Here is a 16,901-nt window from a genome sequence, read left to right on the forward strand (position 1 = left end):
TGCAGTCTGAGCATTCCAGGAATGGCCACCCTTGAAACTACCAAAAAAAAAAACACAACCCCTCAGAATCATTGCTCCTTAACGCATGCCACTTGAAAATGACTTTAAGTGGTTAAATTGTTTGTGCTTTGTGGAGCACAACACATGTGAACTGTAACCTCAGAAGCATAGATGTGGATGGCATGGAACTGCACTGCCCCGCTTCCTTCTTTTCTGCTGCTGAATTGTCTCGAAACCCTAAAGTCGTACCGTACCCAACACAAGGGATCAATCACTCCATTCACTCCAGTTTCCTCCAAATTTCAAGAGCCATGTCCTGTTGAGGACTTGCTCAGGACCCTGTGGATATAATACATATATCGGCCTCAAATAGAAAAGAGACCACATTTTGTTACAGCTGCTTTGGCCAGACGTTGTTTGGAAAAACAAAGACTATTTGGGCAGGTAGTGTGTACTAATAGGATTATGTTATAGTAAGGCCAAGGTTAAAGTGCACACCTCACTTTGTGCATCGAAAGTTCAAAGGCACCTTGATATAGACCAGACTTGCTTGTTCAAACCTGGCCTGCATCATCAGCTGATCTGCAGTTATGGGACATTTGATTGGGCCAGCTGGTGTAAGTTTGGCTGAAGTCTGCAACAGTTCTTTGGCTTATCACTGCTTAGGTTCCCCAAGCTGCTCGCCAAGCACATACAGGTTAGCAGTTGCATCAGTGAGAGATGCAGTTCTCCAATCCGTGTTAGCTCTCCTGTAGTGCACTATATGGCTTAAAGTGTAAACAGCAGTCACTGCTTCTCCACTCTGTTTGAGTGTAGTGGTGGTGCAAGAGCACACTACTTAGGGATTGGTAATTCCACATGGGGAGGTTCCAAATAGAATACACCCATGGCAATTGCTTGAATTTTCAAAGCATTTACAATTCAGCCTCTTATGGATTAGACTTGGCTTAAGCCAAGTGAATACAGCTACCTATTTCACCAGGAAAGCGTGATACATTTCAAGCACCATTTGGGTTTACATGTTTTAAACAGTGTGATTAAGTTAAATTAAAAGTTAAGTTCAATTATTGATTCCCTTCAGTCAAAACATTTCAATCGACAATTTTCTTTTTTTCTCCCTGATTTACAATGCAAAATCTTACATTATGCTAGTGTATGCTAGCTTGCATTAGCCAGCCACTGCTTCTTTTCTGTCCACAGTCCAGCACTGATTCACTCATTCCTTCAGTGGCAAGAATATCCTGTCAACAGAAACTGCTCCTGCCTGTTTGACAGCATGCCAAAATACGTGCTGCTTTATGGGACTCTCAGCCAGTTACCACTCACCGGATACAGATTTCATTCTGGATGACATTTTGTGCAAAAGAACGCCACACAATTGTATTTGCATTGTAAACATAATTTCGGATGCATCATTTAGAAATACAATAAATTCATGAGATTCACTGCGGAAACAATATATTTTATTTCAAAAGATTCTTTTGCCATAGTGATACACTTTAAGAACATAGAGAGGTAGTAGCTGGATGTTTCCCACCCTTTTCCCCAAGTGCCAAACAACCCAAAAAAAAACCACAACAACAACCAGCCTGCTCTGTCCTGTACTGAAGCAATGATGATCCATGCCACAAGACTGGGATGGCAGGTATGCCATCCTCCAAGTTAGGCCATGGCAGGGCAAGTCAATGCATCCAGTGTAAATCACCACAGTATAGCAACAGGTCTATGATTGCCAATGCAAGTCCGTCACAGTTTCAGTTTAATTAAGATAATCCTCCCATCTGACACAAATGCAAGCACACTCACCCACGCACACACGTACACACCGTCGCACACACACACCCATACGCACACACATAGCAGTACATGCACACATATTCGCACATTGATATATCCTTGAGAATCATCAGCAACATGTAGCAATACATGTCATATATTTCTCTGGAATCGAAGAAAATTGAGATGAAAGAAGGAGATTTTTCATATGATAATAAGTAAAATATAGCTACAATGTACATAATTTTATTTTTTACTGCACTGTAAATAAAGTTTCATGTGCAGAGTAACAATTGGGTAGAGCTCTGAGAGGTTTCAGTCACTGAAAATAAACGTGAACGATGAATAGTTTGATGTTGCAAGTTTCATCAAGATCCTTTTTTCATTTTTTAATAAAAGGCACGAGACAAAATAATGGCTTCCTGGTGTCAGTTAGGCTGGACTTATAAAAATGAATATATCTGTTTTTGTTACTTATTTATACATAGTGTCTTTTTTATCGGTACTGATACATGCTGACACACACATCAAATATATGCACGGAATATATACAGAGTCAATCAAAAGGAAATATATGCAACATAATCCCTCATGTCAATTTCCCTTTAAACATATTCACCTTAATTCCAGTTACCTCATTTTAACAGTACATTTAGTGAAGTTATACTGAATAAACAAATGCAATCGTTTTAAGGCTCTACACCTCATATATCAGCCATACCTTTTTCTTGGACAACTGGGCAAGGCATCATAAAAATCAAACATGTTTGATTTCTTAAGAAGGTATAAATAAAAAATGAAGGCAAGTCCATTTAAAGCATTGGCGTTATACTTGTAATTAAGTATTTCATAAATAGTCAAGCGTATTGGACAGCATATGAAAAGTATTAAATGCAAACTTCCAGGCAAGTTGTATACATCAAGGCATTTGACATTGTTCTTTGTGATGTCATAAAGGCATCAGTTCCAAAGTGGCAGACAGATCCAATTTTCAGCATCCTTCACATCCATCCAGACCCAGGCCATCACATTCCTCTTCCTCAGAGTCCAGACCGTGCACTGAGAGGACCCAGTGATGTAATGCTGACGGGATCAGATGTGTCCTGAAGCCGAGTTGTAATAAAACTCTCCGTCGGTGCTAATGTCGTCGTCATCCTCGTCATCGTCCAAATGAGTCAGAAGAGGGGCAGCTGAACTTTTGCGCCTGATGGAGGAAAGACACAAAATAGAAATGTCGTTTAAGAGTGGCACTCTGGGAGTAAGGCTCCAGCGAACAGCAGTGCGCTACTGCACAACGTCTCCTTGTGTGTGACTACCTGTGTCACTACCCTTGTGTGTGACTACCTCTGTGTGACTAACCCTGTGTGTCACTACCCTTGTGTGTCACTACCCTTGTGTGTCACTACCTCTGTGTGTCACTACCCTTGTGTGTGACTACCTCTGTGTGTGACCAGTCCATTTACCATTTACCACCCTTGTGTCACTACCCTTGTGTGTGACTACCTCTGTGTGACTAACCCTGTGTGTCACTACCCTTGTGTGTGACTACCCTTGTGTCACTACCCTTGTGTGTGACCACCCTTGTGTCACTACCCTTGTGTGTGACTACCTCTGTGTGACCACCCTTGTGTCACTACCCTTGTGTGTGACTACCTCTGTGTGTGACCACCCTTGTCTGTGACTGTGTGTGACTACCCCTGTATGTGACTGTGTGTGACTACTCCTGTGTGTGACCACCCTTGTGTGTGACTGTGTGTGACTACCCCTGTATGTGCTACCACGCTGCAGGGCACTGTCTTTGTGCATTTGGCTGTGTGACATACGCTGTGCGACTGCAGCACAGACAGGACTGTGTTCAGCTGGGTCTCCATGTATGTTACACTTCCTATTTCCTTTAACAAGCCTTTATACCCATTTCTTACACCCAAGCTGGAAATGGAGAATCATAAATGTAAACCTGTTCCATCATTGCCGCGTGCCGCGTCAGTTTGGAAGGGTGCACACTAGCAAAATGCATGTGGCTAGCTGCAGCTTCTTTTCCATCTTTAATCCACCAGCTGAGCTGTGCAGTCATCGGCCCTTATTGCACGCTGAAGCAGGGGCTACCCTGCCGACTGAAACACTCCCAAAAAAGGTCGACGCTCTGACCAATCGCGCGCGGCGCTGCCTGACACCCGGCCAATCGACCCCCTTCACCTGATCTCGCTGCGCAGGGCGTTGAGCTGGCTCTGGAGCTGCTCGTTGGCCTCCACCTGCTCCTCCAGGTCCCTCTGCAGCTTCTTCCTGCTGTGCTCCAGCCGCTCCATCTCCTCCTCCGTCTCGTCCATCTGCCGCTTCAGCGCCTTCAGCTTCAGGTTCAGCTGCGCGGGGGCCGCACAGTTAGGGATTGGCGGCTTTTTCTACTCACAGGACAAAGCTCAACTCCCTTTAGACCAGGGGTGGGCAATTCCAGGAGGGGGGAGTGTGTACGCAGGTTTTGCTTTCCACCAATTAGCCCGGCAAAATGAGCTAACTGACAGTATACGCTAACTGGTTAACTCGGAGATTAGATCACAGCATTATGTTTCATATAGGGACACAAGAACTGCATTCAGCTGTCATTCGCTAATCAAGAAATGCAGCTAAAATGTCAGATGCTGTAAATGTTATGGTAATTGAGGCCAGAGGCTGGCATGAAAAGCAGAAACAGATACAGCCCTTGGTGCCCACCTCTGCTTTAGACCCTAATCATGGGCCTCACATCAGATTTTACAACCGCATTCTGTGTACAAGAGTTAGCAATGACATTTCACTGTATGGTATATAACCGTACCCTAGCTGATCTCCGAGAGACCACTAGAGTACAACCAATTTATTTAAAATTTGTATTCAATTGGAGTTTGTATTCAACATTTCAGGTATGCTACTATTTTTTATTTTCTGTCAAAAATTGGGAAAATAAAACTTTGGGATGAATGTTTAGTTAATAATAATAATAATAATAATACATTTCATTTGTAATGCACTTTTCATTAGAAATAAATAAATCTCAAAGTGCTAATTGGATGTATCAAGAGCACAGTGGTTTTTACAGTAAATGGCAGATATTGTAGGTTCTGGCGTGCAAGCTAACATTTTCTTGACAACGTAATCAGTGTTGGGTAAACCCTTTCAAAGAACATGATAAATGGAAGAAACCATTTGGTGCACTAAGGGGGGTTGGGGGTGGGTGGTTACGCGTTTTGCTGTCACCTGGTCTTTCTGGTCCCGCAGCGAGTGGTGCTCATCATCCGACTGCATCGCCATGTCCTTCACCTTCCTCTCCAGCTTGCGGTTCGCCTGCAGCAGATTGGCGCGATCCCTGGAACAAAGAATGGCATTGTGGGTAAACCTCGCCCTGGCACTCTCGGCTGGGTTTCGCAGGGCAGGGCAGCCCGTTCCTGCTACGTTTACACCGCGCTACACCCCGATTTCACACAAAACGATCCAGGCCACAGATCAGTTCACAAGCCCACGTGGATGGCTCGCGGAACGCTGTACACAATCAGGAATCGCTGCACTGCGTACAGCATACGCAATCTCAGGCATCCGCTTCAAACTGAGTGGCGCACTTGAGTACAATCTCTTGAGACTTCCACAGATACATTAGCTGCCTAGCTGAGCAGAGATGGGCAGTCACTTACAGATGGGGATAATGAGGGGGCTGCAGTTGGACTGTAACGTTACCTCTCTTCCGCCTCCAGCCTCTCCTCCAGCTCCTGAATCCGGCTCTCCAGCTGGGATACCTGGCCCTCCTTGCTGGATTTCTGAGAGCCCTCGAGATGAGCCAGTCTGCTCTTTAGGTCTTTATTCTGGGGAAGAAACACGCTCATTAATTACACAGTGCTCTCCGGACCGACCAATGGCACGGAGCTAAATGGTGCTTTGCTTGCTAAATTTTAGTAACTGTTATGAGAGGATAGTCACAATTTGAGAAAGAAATTCAACTGTGCGCACAATTTCGGCTAGTGATTTAATGTTGCTCTATATTAAATGGTGATTTGACTCTGTTCGCTATTTAAAGTAGCGATTTAACTGCTTCTGCTGATGAGATGGTGATTTGATATGGTGATTTAATCATGTTCACTATCTGAGATGGAAATATCACTCATCCACTATCTGAGATGCCAGTTTAACTGTGAGCGGTTGAAGGCAATAGTGTGATGCCTACTGACACTGCATGAGTTTGTGGCCTGAATGACCGCTTCCTTTCAAATATGTACAGATATACAGTATAATTATTCTGAAGAATATGGAAAAGTTGATTTGGCAGACAGGACTCACTATGAGAGACAGGGAGGGGGAAGAGGAGGACAGAGAGAGGGACAGTAGAAGTCACACAGAGAACGAAAGAGCAGGAGAAGGATATGAATAGTTCTGCTTTGCGACGGTGAAGGGAGGCGGCTTCCTCGGGCGGCGAGGGGAGGACTGGGGCGCCCTACCCGTCTCTCCAGCGCCATCTTGTCACACTCCAGGTCCTGTCTGGCAGCCCTTTCCTGCAGGAGTTCATTCCGCATGTGCTCCACCTGTCAGACGGAGGACACAGAGAGGAGTCTGTGATTCACGTAGTCACGTAGGGCGGGGCGGCCCTCCCGCGCCACTCAGGGGCCGGAAAAGCCTTTTATGCTTTTTTGGGAATTCCTGTTTGGTAACATTCCGTCCAGGCATTGTCATGAGACGCATTGTTATGTCGCCGTAGATCCAGTCGCTGGTAAATATGTGTAATATTCAAGCTAAAAGAATGTCGCGGTCATAACAATTATCCTCCCATTGGTATAAGATTCGGACCCAAAATGTCGGCAGCGCGAACTGGTTTCAGGTTGGCTGTTTCCTATTACGGAAACACACCGTATCAAGTCACATTCTGCTATTTTCACGCATCCAAGAACTAGGAAATTCAGCTCCCAAAATGGAGCCAGCTTTAACGCTGTATCAACCACCAATGCATGCAAGGGCCGACCTCTGACTCCACATAATGGCCGGACGAAGTTCCCCGAAGCGAAGAGATTATTCACCAAACTGGTGATTAAAATGTTCCCTCTGGACATGTGTGAAAAATAAGCACTGCCGGTCCCCTCCGACTACAGCCGGCTACGAGCTGAAAGAGAAGTGAAAGGAGCCATTCTTTAATGACACTCAATAGCCCTGATCCTGAGAGAGAGGGATGAAGGGAGGGGCGAGGGGAGAAGAGAAAAAAAAAGAAGACAAATAATCGATACGGGATGGCGGGGCTCTATTTCTGAGATGAAAACGCAGAACGGGTGATATTTTATGCCAATTAGAGGTTGACTGGGGCCTGCTGGCATGAATGATGGCCCGTGTAACTGCTACACGCACAGGGCTGCTCCGGGGAGCTGAGTCAACAGACTAGAACACGGAGTGAAACTAATGCGCTTTGTGAGAGACGGCAAGGGGGAGAGAGGGGAGATTACTCTCATTTAGACAGGAGAGGAGCACCTGGTGCCCGGAGAGGCGCAGGTGTTCCTCCTGCGAGGGGCCCGCGGTCAGGCGGCCCGTCATGGAGCCCCCCCCACGCCCCCCACCGCCCTGCCCCCCCTCGTCCACACCCCGCGCCGCCGTCTCCTCGGCAACTCGCCCCGGCTTCCTGCAGGACCCACGGTGCGGCCGCTTTCCACCTCTGCCTCCCTGACCAGAGATCTGCAAAGAGGCTCTTAAGTGAGAGGGAGGCTGATACCGCCTCCCCTCACAGTGACACTGCTTTCACTGTTCCTTTTCCCCAAATACTTTTCACCCACCATCTCTTTGGTCTGGAAAACTAATGATTTTGGTGCCTTTGAAAGGTGGGTCTGGTGCCAATTGAAGGAACTCGAGATATACAGTAGGCGACATCCCTGGACAAAGGTAGCCAGAGGGACAGATCTGAGGGGAAATGGTATCTGCTGACCACACAAGAGAGTAAGTGGGAGTAGTGCTTTCTGTTTCCTAACAGAAAGAACAGACAGACAGATTCAAAGAGTCTCTCTGTTCTTATGAGGACCATGGAGGGACCTGGGAATGCCTGCAAACAACACCCTCCAAACTCAGGCTGCAGTCTCTGTGTGATCTGATCAAAATCATCCTGGGCGAAATGTACAGCACCGGTTATGCGGGTGCTGGCTTCTGGCCACCCTGGTTTCTACGGGGAAAAGCACATACCTCCTGGATATCAGACTGCACAAATGGCTTAATCCGCAGATTTCCTATCCGAAGAGGAAACATTACCGAATTGAGTGTGTTCTTTTCTCTCTCCCTCGCCCTAAGGGGTGTAAGAGCTGTGAAAGTGCAGCGGAATCGGATCTTTCTCTGAAGCGCAGCGGCAGCTCGCTGAAGCTTGAAGCCAGTCAACTCGATGCGCTTGGCAGCGACCGCTTTTTTGGCTGCAAGGCAGAATTAAAAAGAGGCTTTTTGGAAGCGATGCGTAAATCAGGAAAAGAGGGTGGTATTTCACGGGTGGCAGAGTGGGGCCGAAGAGAACGATTACACAACAGCAGCTTCCTGCAAGGCAGCGCTCCGCCCTCAAACAGGACGGGGGTTACGGCGTTGTCATGGTAAAACAAGGGTCTACCAGCCCGGAGGCACGGTGTGGCAGGGGGGCTCCCAACTGCAGTCAGCACTAGGAGGGGCCTCGTGGTGCAATAGAATACAGTCAATCAACAATTTTCCTTATCGGTCACACTGTGAATGCAGGGTTTTTTTCCAAACACAGGTCGGCTAGATCCTTTTGGTGAGCGCGGAAGACTAAAAAAAAAAAGACCTAATGCCTACATTTAATTGTGAGCCAAAGTTGGAAAAATGTTGTTTGAACACAGGCCAAGTGTTGGCGGAAAAACAGACGCCTAGAAGTCTGGGTCCTCCGAAACACTGAAGCCAAAACAAAACGCAGAATTCCGTCCAAGCTGGCAGCCAAAGACGAGGGCGAGAGGAGGAAGAGCCAGAGCAGGGTGGAGGCTGTGCGCGACTGGTCCTGGGCCCGTGAAGGTAGGAGTGGGCCGAGTATGTGAGAGTATGCGTTTGTGTGTGTGTGTGTGTGTGTGTGCGCGTGTGTGAGCGAGAGTGTGTGTCTGTGCATGTGTGAGTGGGGCTAGGTCACCTGCTCTCTTCCTCGGCTGACCCTGTCCATCAGCTCGTCCCCGCTGACCCGCTCATCCTCCAGGTCCTGCTCCAGCTGGGAGACCCTGTCCTGCAGAGAACAGAATGAACACCACGGTCACAATCACAGACCAACATGCTCTTCAACCACATACTGTGCATCACGAGCGAGAAATTAAAGCGTCTGTGCTTGATATTGGCACTTGCTTCCCTCCCCTCTGCCATGAGATTACAAAATATGTCTCACTTCTTATTTTACTTTTGTGCTGTTGGCCTTGCGCGTGGCAGCAAGGCAGGTTGGATTACACCATAACTGCCATTTTCTTCAATTCACTGAAATTTACAGCTTGCGGTTATACATATTATCAGACCAGGTATTTATCTTTTGAACATAGAAATATTAATATTTACAAGCACATGCCAGAGCATCAATCAATACTTTAACTGAGACTCAGTCCGGAATTCTGATATAAAAAGTCAAGGAAGCCAGTGCACCAGAGCAGTGATGGGGACACCATGCTGTAGGAGATGCTGACTTTTGGATCAGAAGTTAAACTGAGGTCTTATCTCACCGTGGTCATTACAATCTACAGCACCCTGCTGGTCTTAAGCCTGTGTCTTGTTAAAGTATCCCTTTATCCAAATATGAGCACCTCAAGCTTCTTATGATTTGCAATACAACCCTTGTTTATAAACTCCCTATAGGTCTGGTTATCCTAAGTCATTATTTTAAATGAGAAGTTAGCTCCAACTGCAGGTGCTGCGTGTTTATTCCCACACATGGGTACCTACCTCCAGGAGTTTGATCTGCCTGGATCTGTCATCCTTGCAGTGGGACTTGGTCTCCAGGTCCACCTCCAGGTCGTACAGCTTCTGCTTCAGGTCCTGTCCCGTCAGAACGGCCTCGTCGCGCTCTCTCTTGCACTCCCTCAGGTTCTCCTCCAGCTGGGACAGCTGCAACCAAGCCAAGCACGTACAAACCATTACACGGGCCATCGATTCTCTACACAGTCCTATTATCATACAATATATAATTAAATCCATTAAGCAATATGAATTACTCACAGCTTGATTAACATTTAGTTAAACTTGTTACATATATTGCTGTTTTGTTTCTGCTTTCTGTTTACAGTTCAGCTTGAATTCTGCAATTTCACCTTTACCCATGGCTCTCTTTGTCTTCAATATAAAAGATTCTATTGAAATAAAAATACTACTAAAGCCTTTTTGTGAAAAGATAATTAGCCATTTCAAATTGGTTTGGCACACCCAGGGTGCACTGGGGGTTGCTGTTAGTCCTTTCGTTAACAAAGTTGATCTGCTGTTGGATTAAGACCAAGGCTGGGATCTAGGCCTGGCAAGCAACAGCTTTCAGGGAAAAAAACAGAAATCACGATGACATTTCACTTTGCCAAGAACTAAAGCGTGAAGTAATGAGAACATTTGGTCTCTAATCTGACTGTCTAGCCTGGTCAGGCCAGGGGTCTGACAGCAGCTGTGGAGAGTGACATCATGAGCTAAGAGAGGCACGTCAGGTCATAGGAGAAAGACCTCTGTCTGCTCTCTGCACAGGATGACCATGCCCACTTCTTCCAGTTCTCTCAGAATGACACCTGCATCCATCTCCCAAGAAGCATCTGCATCCTATGCACATGCACGCACCCATGACAACAGCCCTGCATAGTTACACTGACATATGCACCAGAAACCAGCACTCACAAATACAGACAGGCATAGACGACAGTCACATTGACATAAATATAAATATTAAATATATTCACTGGACATTGTCCTGAATATTGAGGGGCAGTGCCTTCATTAATTACTCAAGGGTCACCCTATTTTTTACTCTTCCTCTGTGGAGCCAGTGGACCCAGGTATGTACTCATCGACACAGACACATACACACATACACACAAACACCCAAACTCACTCATTCCATTACCCAACATTCACATACATCCTGTGAATTCATTAATTTGATATGCTGTACTTTCAATTTCAATTTTAGAGTTCTACATAACCTCTAAACGTAAATTGTGACTTGATCGAAACTGATAGAATTAGAAAGTACACATAGGAAGAATATTATTAGAACATTCCACAGGCTTTACCAGATGAATCATACTACCCCGGTCCAATATAAAACAACATTCCCAGAATTCCTATGATGCACAGAGGTTAAACTGCACCATTGTAACAACTAAGGAGTGACAGCAGGGTGAAGGGTTTACAATTACCCTGTGTTCACTGAGCATGGTTATTAAACACCTGTCTGGGGAATGCCAGGCTAAAGTATACTAAGCCAAATTTGCACACCTGATAAGGTCATTTGCAGGTAAAGAAATATCATTGATCAAAATCACATTGAAAACTTTGTGTACACTGCTTCTAACAAAACATTACTTTTCACTATTGATAAATAAGTAATATTTCATCAAGAGCATGTGGGTCAGCAGGAACACTCCACCTTTTAAAAATAAGCTGACCCAGAAAATAGCATGAAGGATGGGAGCCAGATTCCAAGAAGCTGTTCAAGACAGAAGACCATAGAAGAAGAGAAAATAATGATAAACTACTGGCTCAATACACTTTTCTCTAGAGTCCAAGAATGAACTGACGCTTTCAAGAAGCTTCAGTACTGCCAGCTGTGTGGGAATGCTATAAAAAGGAAGCAACACATGAATGAGTTTTGGCTTCATCATGTGCGATGCCTACCAATCACAGCAGACGTGCGCACATTAACAAAAACTAAGACAATTATTGCTCGATTGAACACTTCCCTATTGAAGTAACGGCCATTCCTACTGTGGCATTTGCATCATTATCATTACCCATTCAACTGGATAATGAAATTCTCCACTTTATGGGTGGTGTTCAGTTTTAGAAGGATCACAAATTCCTGAGGAGACACACATCGTTAAGTCTCCAGAAGGCACAAAATCTGGCCGTGCTTCCATACCCTATCTTGGATGGTCAGCAACATATGAATGAAAGACTGTTGGAAATGTCTATACAACAAACTGACCCAAACCAACCAGTCAGTATGCTGGTGAACCAAGAGTAGGTTATACTAGAAATTCAGACTAGAAAGCTAGAAGGAATCATGTCTACCCTTTGTAAAACGCCATAGCATGAAATGGTCTTTAAAAACACTTGTGCCAAGCTACATACCTTCAGTACAGAAGAATTCACAAACAAGTGCCTCACATGCTATATAGCAAGTGTGTATTATCAGCATAATTCATAAAAAATCTTTTGTTTTGGTCTCACCCTAAGATGAATAATAAAAGCACTCATCACTTCATGATTCATAGCTTTATATAACAAACGCATAAATGTATAACTCATCAACATTTCTCCCACATTTCACGCAAAGGCATACATCTTATTCGGTTACTAATCCACTAATGTGAGTATAAATAAGCATTACCAAAATAATCAAACTATAATACAATTAACATAACATAACATAACATAACAACATAACGTACTGTAAGACGAGAACAGGCCATTCAGCCCAACACTGCTCGTCTATTCCTACCACCATGGATCCATTCATTTCCGTATGGAAATGAATGGATCACTTCAGGATCTTCGTTCATGATCAGTGAAAATGCATATTAGATCACAATATATTTCCACATACACAGCTAAAATTATCACAACCAACTACTTTGCTCAAATAGGACAATCCAAAATTATGACCTCATGGGCAGCTTGAGCACCAGTGTGTTTGGGAGAGAGTGTTTGGGGGCTTTCCAGCACACTGACTCAGGACAATGGAGGATGTGCGGTTTGGGTTCCACGGCGGTGCACATACGCACCTCTCCCTGCAGCATCTTCATGGCCAGCCGGGCTTTCTCCTGCTCCAGGTCCTTGTCTCTCAGCTGCCTCTGGAGATCGTTCACCTCCTGCCGATTCTTGTCTTTGTACTCGTTGATCTGCACCTGCAGGTTGTGCGTGGACGTCTGGGAGGCCTCCGCGATCTCGCCCATCTGGAGAAATGGAGGGAAAGATGCGGTCAGCCAGTGCACTGCATGCGTAGCATAGCTAGGCCATGCCACAGTCTTGCCACAGGCCTTTCTGTTCTCTCTCACCTTCACACTGCCCAATGTGCACCAGAAGGAGGCTAAACTCTGTAAAGACCCAGCAGTACCAGGCGACCCTGAATGGGGAGAGCACACATCGCACCTCCCGTCCCCTCCACTCACCGCCTTCTGCAGCTTCTCCACAGTGCGGTCCAGCAGCCTCCTCTCCTCCTCCACCTGATTCTTGGTCTTCTTCAGCAGCTCTTTCTGGTTGTTCTCCTCCCTCAGTCTTTCGCTCAGCTCATTGTAGTCCTGGGTCAGGTTGGCCATGTTTCTCTGTGTCACAAAATGGCAGAGGAGGGCAGAGAGGGGACTTTACTCAGTGAAATGGATCACTGTAAAAAAAAGACATTCAATATGCCCAGAAGTTTGCAAAAGTAAGCACATAATGTTAGCTTAGTGTTGAAAAATATAACAGCAAACGATAGTGACAATTTGCAATGAAAGACTGACTTATTATGCTTGTTTAAATGTTTTATTATGCACAGTTCTATAATATGTTAAATGTGTACAGAAAAGTCTGTCTTCAACAATATGTTGAGAGATCAATACTTATTCATATACTGTAGAACAGAATAATTAAAAAGCATTTTATTTCTTATTCTATGCGCTCATGCTAACTGAAAATACTAACTTGTTCAGAATCTCCACTGGGTTGACATGTCTAAGAATGTCCAACAAGAGACACAAAAAATAAACATGAGCTTGGACTTGATAATAAAATCACTTACAGTACAGGCCAAAAGTATTAGGCCACCTGGAGTTAAAAAAAAAAAAAAAACTTAATGTAGAGAGGACTTCAGTTAATATCCGAATTCTTTGCTACCTCTATCTCTAAGTTTATTTTAACAAAAGCATAGGTGGTCTGATACTTTTGGTCTGTACTGTAGGTCATCATGCATTCATTCAATAGTTGTGTATCGGTAACTGATGTAGAATAAGTTTCTGTGAGGATCAAGCGGATCTACAATCCATGCAATGTTCACAATGATGTCTGTGATGACCTCACTTCCTGACTTCCCACAGTCTGGAGCATTCCTGCAGTGTGAGATCCACAGTCTCACCTGTAAGTCATCAAAACGCGTGGCTAAAGTTCTGTTAGCGTGGGACGTCTCCTCTGCCTGCTCCCTGGCCTCCTCCAGAGACATCTCCAGCTGTCGCTTCTCTTTCTGTGTCAGACAGTAACAAACCCTTTCAGCCAACTCAAAAACTAGGGATTTCAGAAATGAAATTTCACACTTCACAACTATAATTACATTGATGAAAAGATCAGCGCAGGTCACTGGGTTCCTTCTCAAATCTAATTTATATTTCCCATGGCTTTTCAATATTTCCCATGGACATTTTGGAGGATTAATGTTGATTTTCAGAGATTATCAGTCAAATTCCCATGAAATCATGCGTCTTTGAAGAAGGGAAGTACTTACTGTGATATATTACATTCAGATTGTTTCGTGTGCGCACAAGTATGCTCTGGCAAATACGTCTGCCAGTGAATATCAATCACCAATGGCTTTTAGTAGTGGGTTTAATGTCCAACCCAACAAGCTAGCCAATATGGAAGCAATATTAGTACAATAAAATTGCTATGCTTGATTATAAATTACTTTGAGCTAGAAAGAAAGACAGACATATTTCTCTCCCTGTAAAACAAAAATCTAAGAAATAACTTTATAATAATTTTGTTGTATTATAGTGTATAAGGGTCTGTGGTAACCCAGTAGGCAGTGCTCCTCATCCTCTTTATGAGCAGTCCCTCTGGCTCACCTCCAGTCGGCCCATGCGGTCTTCCATCCGGCTCTCCTTCAGCTTGGCCTCATCGATGATGCGGTTGAGTTTGGCCACCTCCTTCTCCAGCTCCAGGGCCCGCTGGTGGAGCCGCTCGCTCTCCTGGGAGAGCTGGCTCGCTCGGCCCTCCGCCGCACCGAGCGCCACCTCCAGCTCCGCCTTCTCTCGACATGCCGAGGAGCTGGCCTGAGCAGGGGAGGGAGGGAGGGGAGGGGCGGTCAGCATGGTTTAATATTCTGGAGTTGGGCTCCCTACTGTAGGTCACACTAGACTTTTTATTGCTCATATCCTGTATAGCAGCATATAGGGATCCCAAAATGAACACTGTTTTGCACAGAACGTTTATGCAATTTTATTGTCAGTGATTCTCATAGGCCAACAAGAGCTCTTAGCAGACTTGATTTATACTCTTGATTTAGCAGACTTAGCACTTAGCAGACTTGATTTCGACTGCAATGTATGTGAATTTTCAGCGCAAATGATCAAAAGTAGCCTGGTAAAGTCAATCAGACTGGATATTCTGGCTACAGCACGCCAGAAGAACAAAGGATGAATCACAGGTTGGCTGTTTTCACTAATGCGCAACGCACACATATTATGGAACACTCAGTGTTCCATCTCAAGCTTCCTGAAGACTTTTGGGTGAAGTCTACAGAACACAGGTCTACCACTCACATTAGACTTATCATTTTTCCAAAGACATTCTAAAAAACTATTTTTTTAATTGATATAATTGCCCAGATTCTCTGATTATATTTAAAAAGGACAGATAACTCTAAAAATTATTTTGTTTCCTGAACATAGAGACATTCAAAAATTCTCTTCTAGCAGGTAATATGAGCTACCGCGTTTGGAAGCACACACATTACGTACATTCCAACAAGTTTTTTACTAATTTTGCTTGAGAATTAGCTGATGGATTTTATTTTGCTCAATGTTTGTTTTTAGATTTAGAAATTCTCCTGAGATGAAATATATTTACAAAAATGCACAATAAAATGTACAAAATATGTTAAGAAAAGGGCCAAGGGAATCATCAAAACAACCTGACAGAAATGACATGTGGCACAAGATGACTTACACACCTCAAGCTTAACATCTGATCCGAATGTAACACCAGAAAAACACATTCATATCACATCATCTTTTTTACAGTGGAACTGACGTATCCCTGGAGAAAATTAGGCATGAAAAGAATGCCAAATAACAGGTTTGGCTGTGCACCATCGAAACAGGACAGCATCTTACACTAAAATCAACTGCGAGGGCAACGATTTACAGTTTACATTAAAAAAGATCCACAGTCCCATATCCCAGATAAGATTGCTAGTTTAGCTTTCTATATGGCACTGCACCTAAATTCATCCAGTACAAATGCTGAAGTTTAAACAGACGGTAGAATAGATCAGATATATAATAGTGTGCACTGTAATGAAATGGATAATTGAATAATGAGATGCATAATATTTATCATACTGCCATTTTTATTGCATGCATCAATCTTGTAGAAAAATTACAATAATGCACATGCACATAGTGTGCTGTAGTTCAGCCCAGGTGGATTAAACAGGGGATTGCCAGATCAACACATTTCAGGCTTTTTGTGCCTTGTTGGACAGGCTGCAGTGAGGGTGTGCGTGATAACTGCCGGTACAGAGCTGACGTATCTGTGCAGGATATGGTCATTACTGACTCAGAGGCAGATACCCCTGTTTGTCGGGGAATTCTGAAAATGCAAGAGCGCCAATTACAGGGAAACCGAAAGACGTCAACGTTATTACAGGGTGAGGAAATGGCCTTCTGACAGGTGTGTGTGTGTGTGTGTGTGTGTGTGGACGAGCATGTGAGTGTGTGTGTGTGCATGTGTGTGGGCGAGCATGTGAGTGTGTGTGTGTGCATGTGTGTGGGCGAGCATGTGAGTGTGTGTGTGTGTGTGCATGTGTGTGGGCGAGCATGTGAGTGTGTGTATGTGTGTCGCATGCATGCACGTGTGTCCATGTTTGTATGTGTGTGTGTGCACATTGGTGTGTGGACATGTGTTTGGGGACTTAACCCACAGCCATTAGAAAGCCACTGTAAGCCCCCTGGCTACCCATTAGCAGTGAAGCAATGGATTTAGGTTGACTCTGTCGAGTCCAA

At 44.6% G+C, this 16,901-nt stretch overlaps 1 protein-coding gene across 2 annotated transcripts in view; it reads right to left on the reverse strand.

The window, feature by feature from the left end:
• Positions 1 to 1,441: 1,441 nt before the first annotated feature.
• The window catches only part of LOC118228332 (cingulin-like protein 1), a 33,882-nt gene continuing 18,422 nt past the window's right edge, over positions 1,442 to 16,901 (reverse strand). For both annotated transcript variants that reach the window (XM_035419788.1, XM_035419789.1), the window contains exons 9-19: positions 14,742 to 14,948; positions 14,039 to 14,143; positions 13,098 to 13,250; positions 12,711 to 12,881; positions 9,676 to 9,837; positions 8,885 to 8,974; positions 6,237 to 6,320; positions 5,482 to 5,606; positions 5,008 to 5,116; positions 3,973 to 4,136; positions 1,442 to 2,980 (exon numbers count right to left, since the gene is read on the reverse strand). In XM_035419788.1, the coding sequence (XP_035275679.1) occupies positions 2,869 to 2,980; positions 3,973 to 4,136; positions 5,008 to 5,116; positions 5,482 to 5,606; positions 6,237 to 6,320; positions 8,885 to 8,974; positions 9,676 to 9,837; positions 12,711 to 12,881; positions 13,098 to 13,250; positions 14,039 to 14,143; positions 14,742 to 14,948 (1,482 nt within the window). In that variant the 3' untranslated portion in view covers positions 1,442 to 2,868. The remainder of the gene's footprint in view (positions 2,981 to 3,972; positions 4,137 to 5,007; positions 5,117 to 5,481; positions 5,607 to 6,236; positions 6,321 to 8,884; positions 8,975 to 9,675; positions 9,838 to 12,710; positions 12,882 to 13,097; positions 13,251 to 14,038; positions 14,144 to 14,741; positions 14,949 to 16,901) is intronic.

Source organism: Anguilla anguilla, chromosome 5 (genome assembly GCF_013347855.1).
Source record: "Anguilla anguilla isolate fAngAng1 chromosome 5, fAngAng1.pri, whole genome shotgun sequence".
Lineage (NCBI taxonomy): Eukaryota > Metazoa > Chordata > Actinopteri > Anguilliformes > Anguillidae > Anguilla > Anguilla anguilla.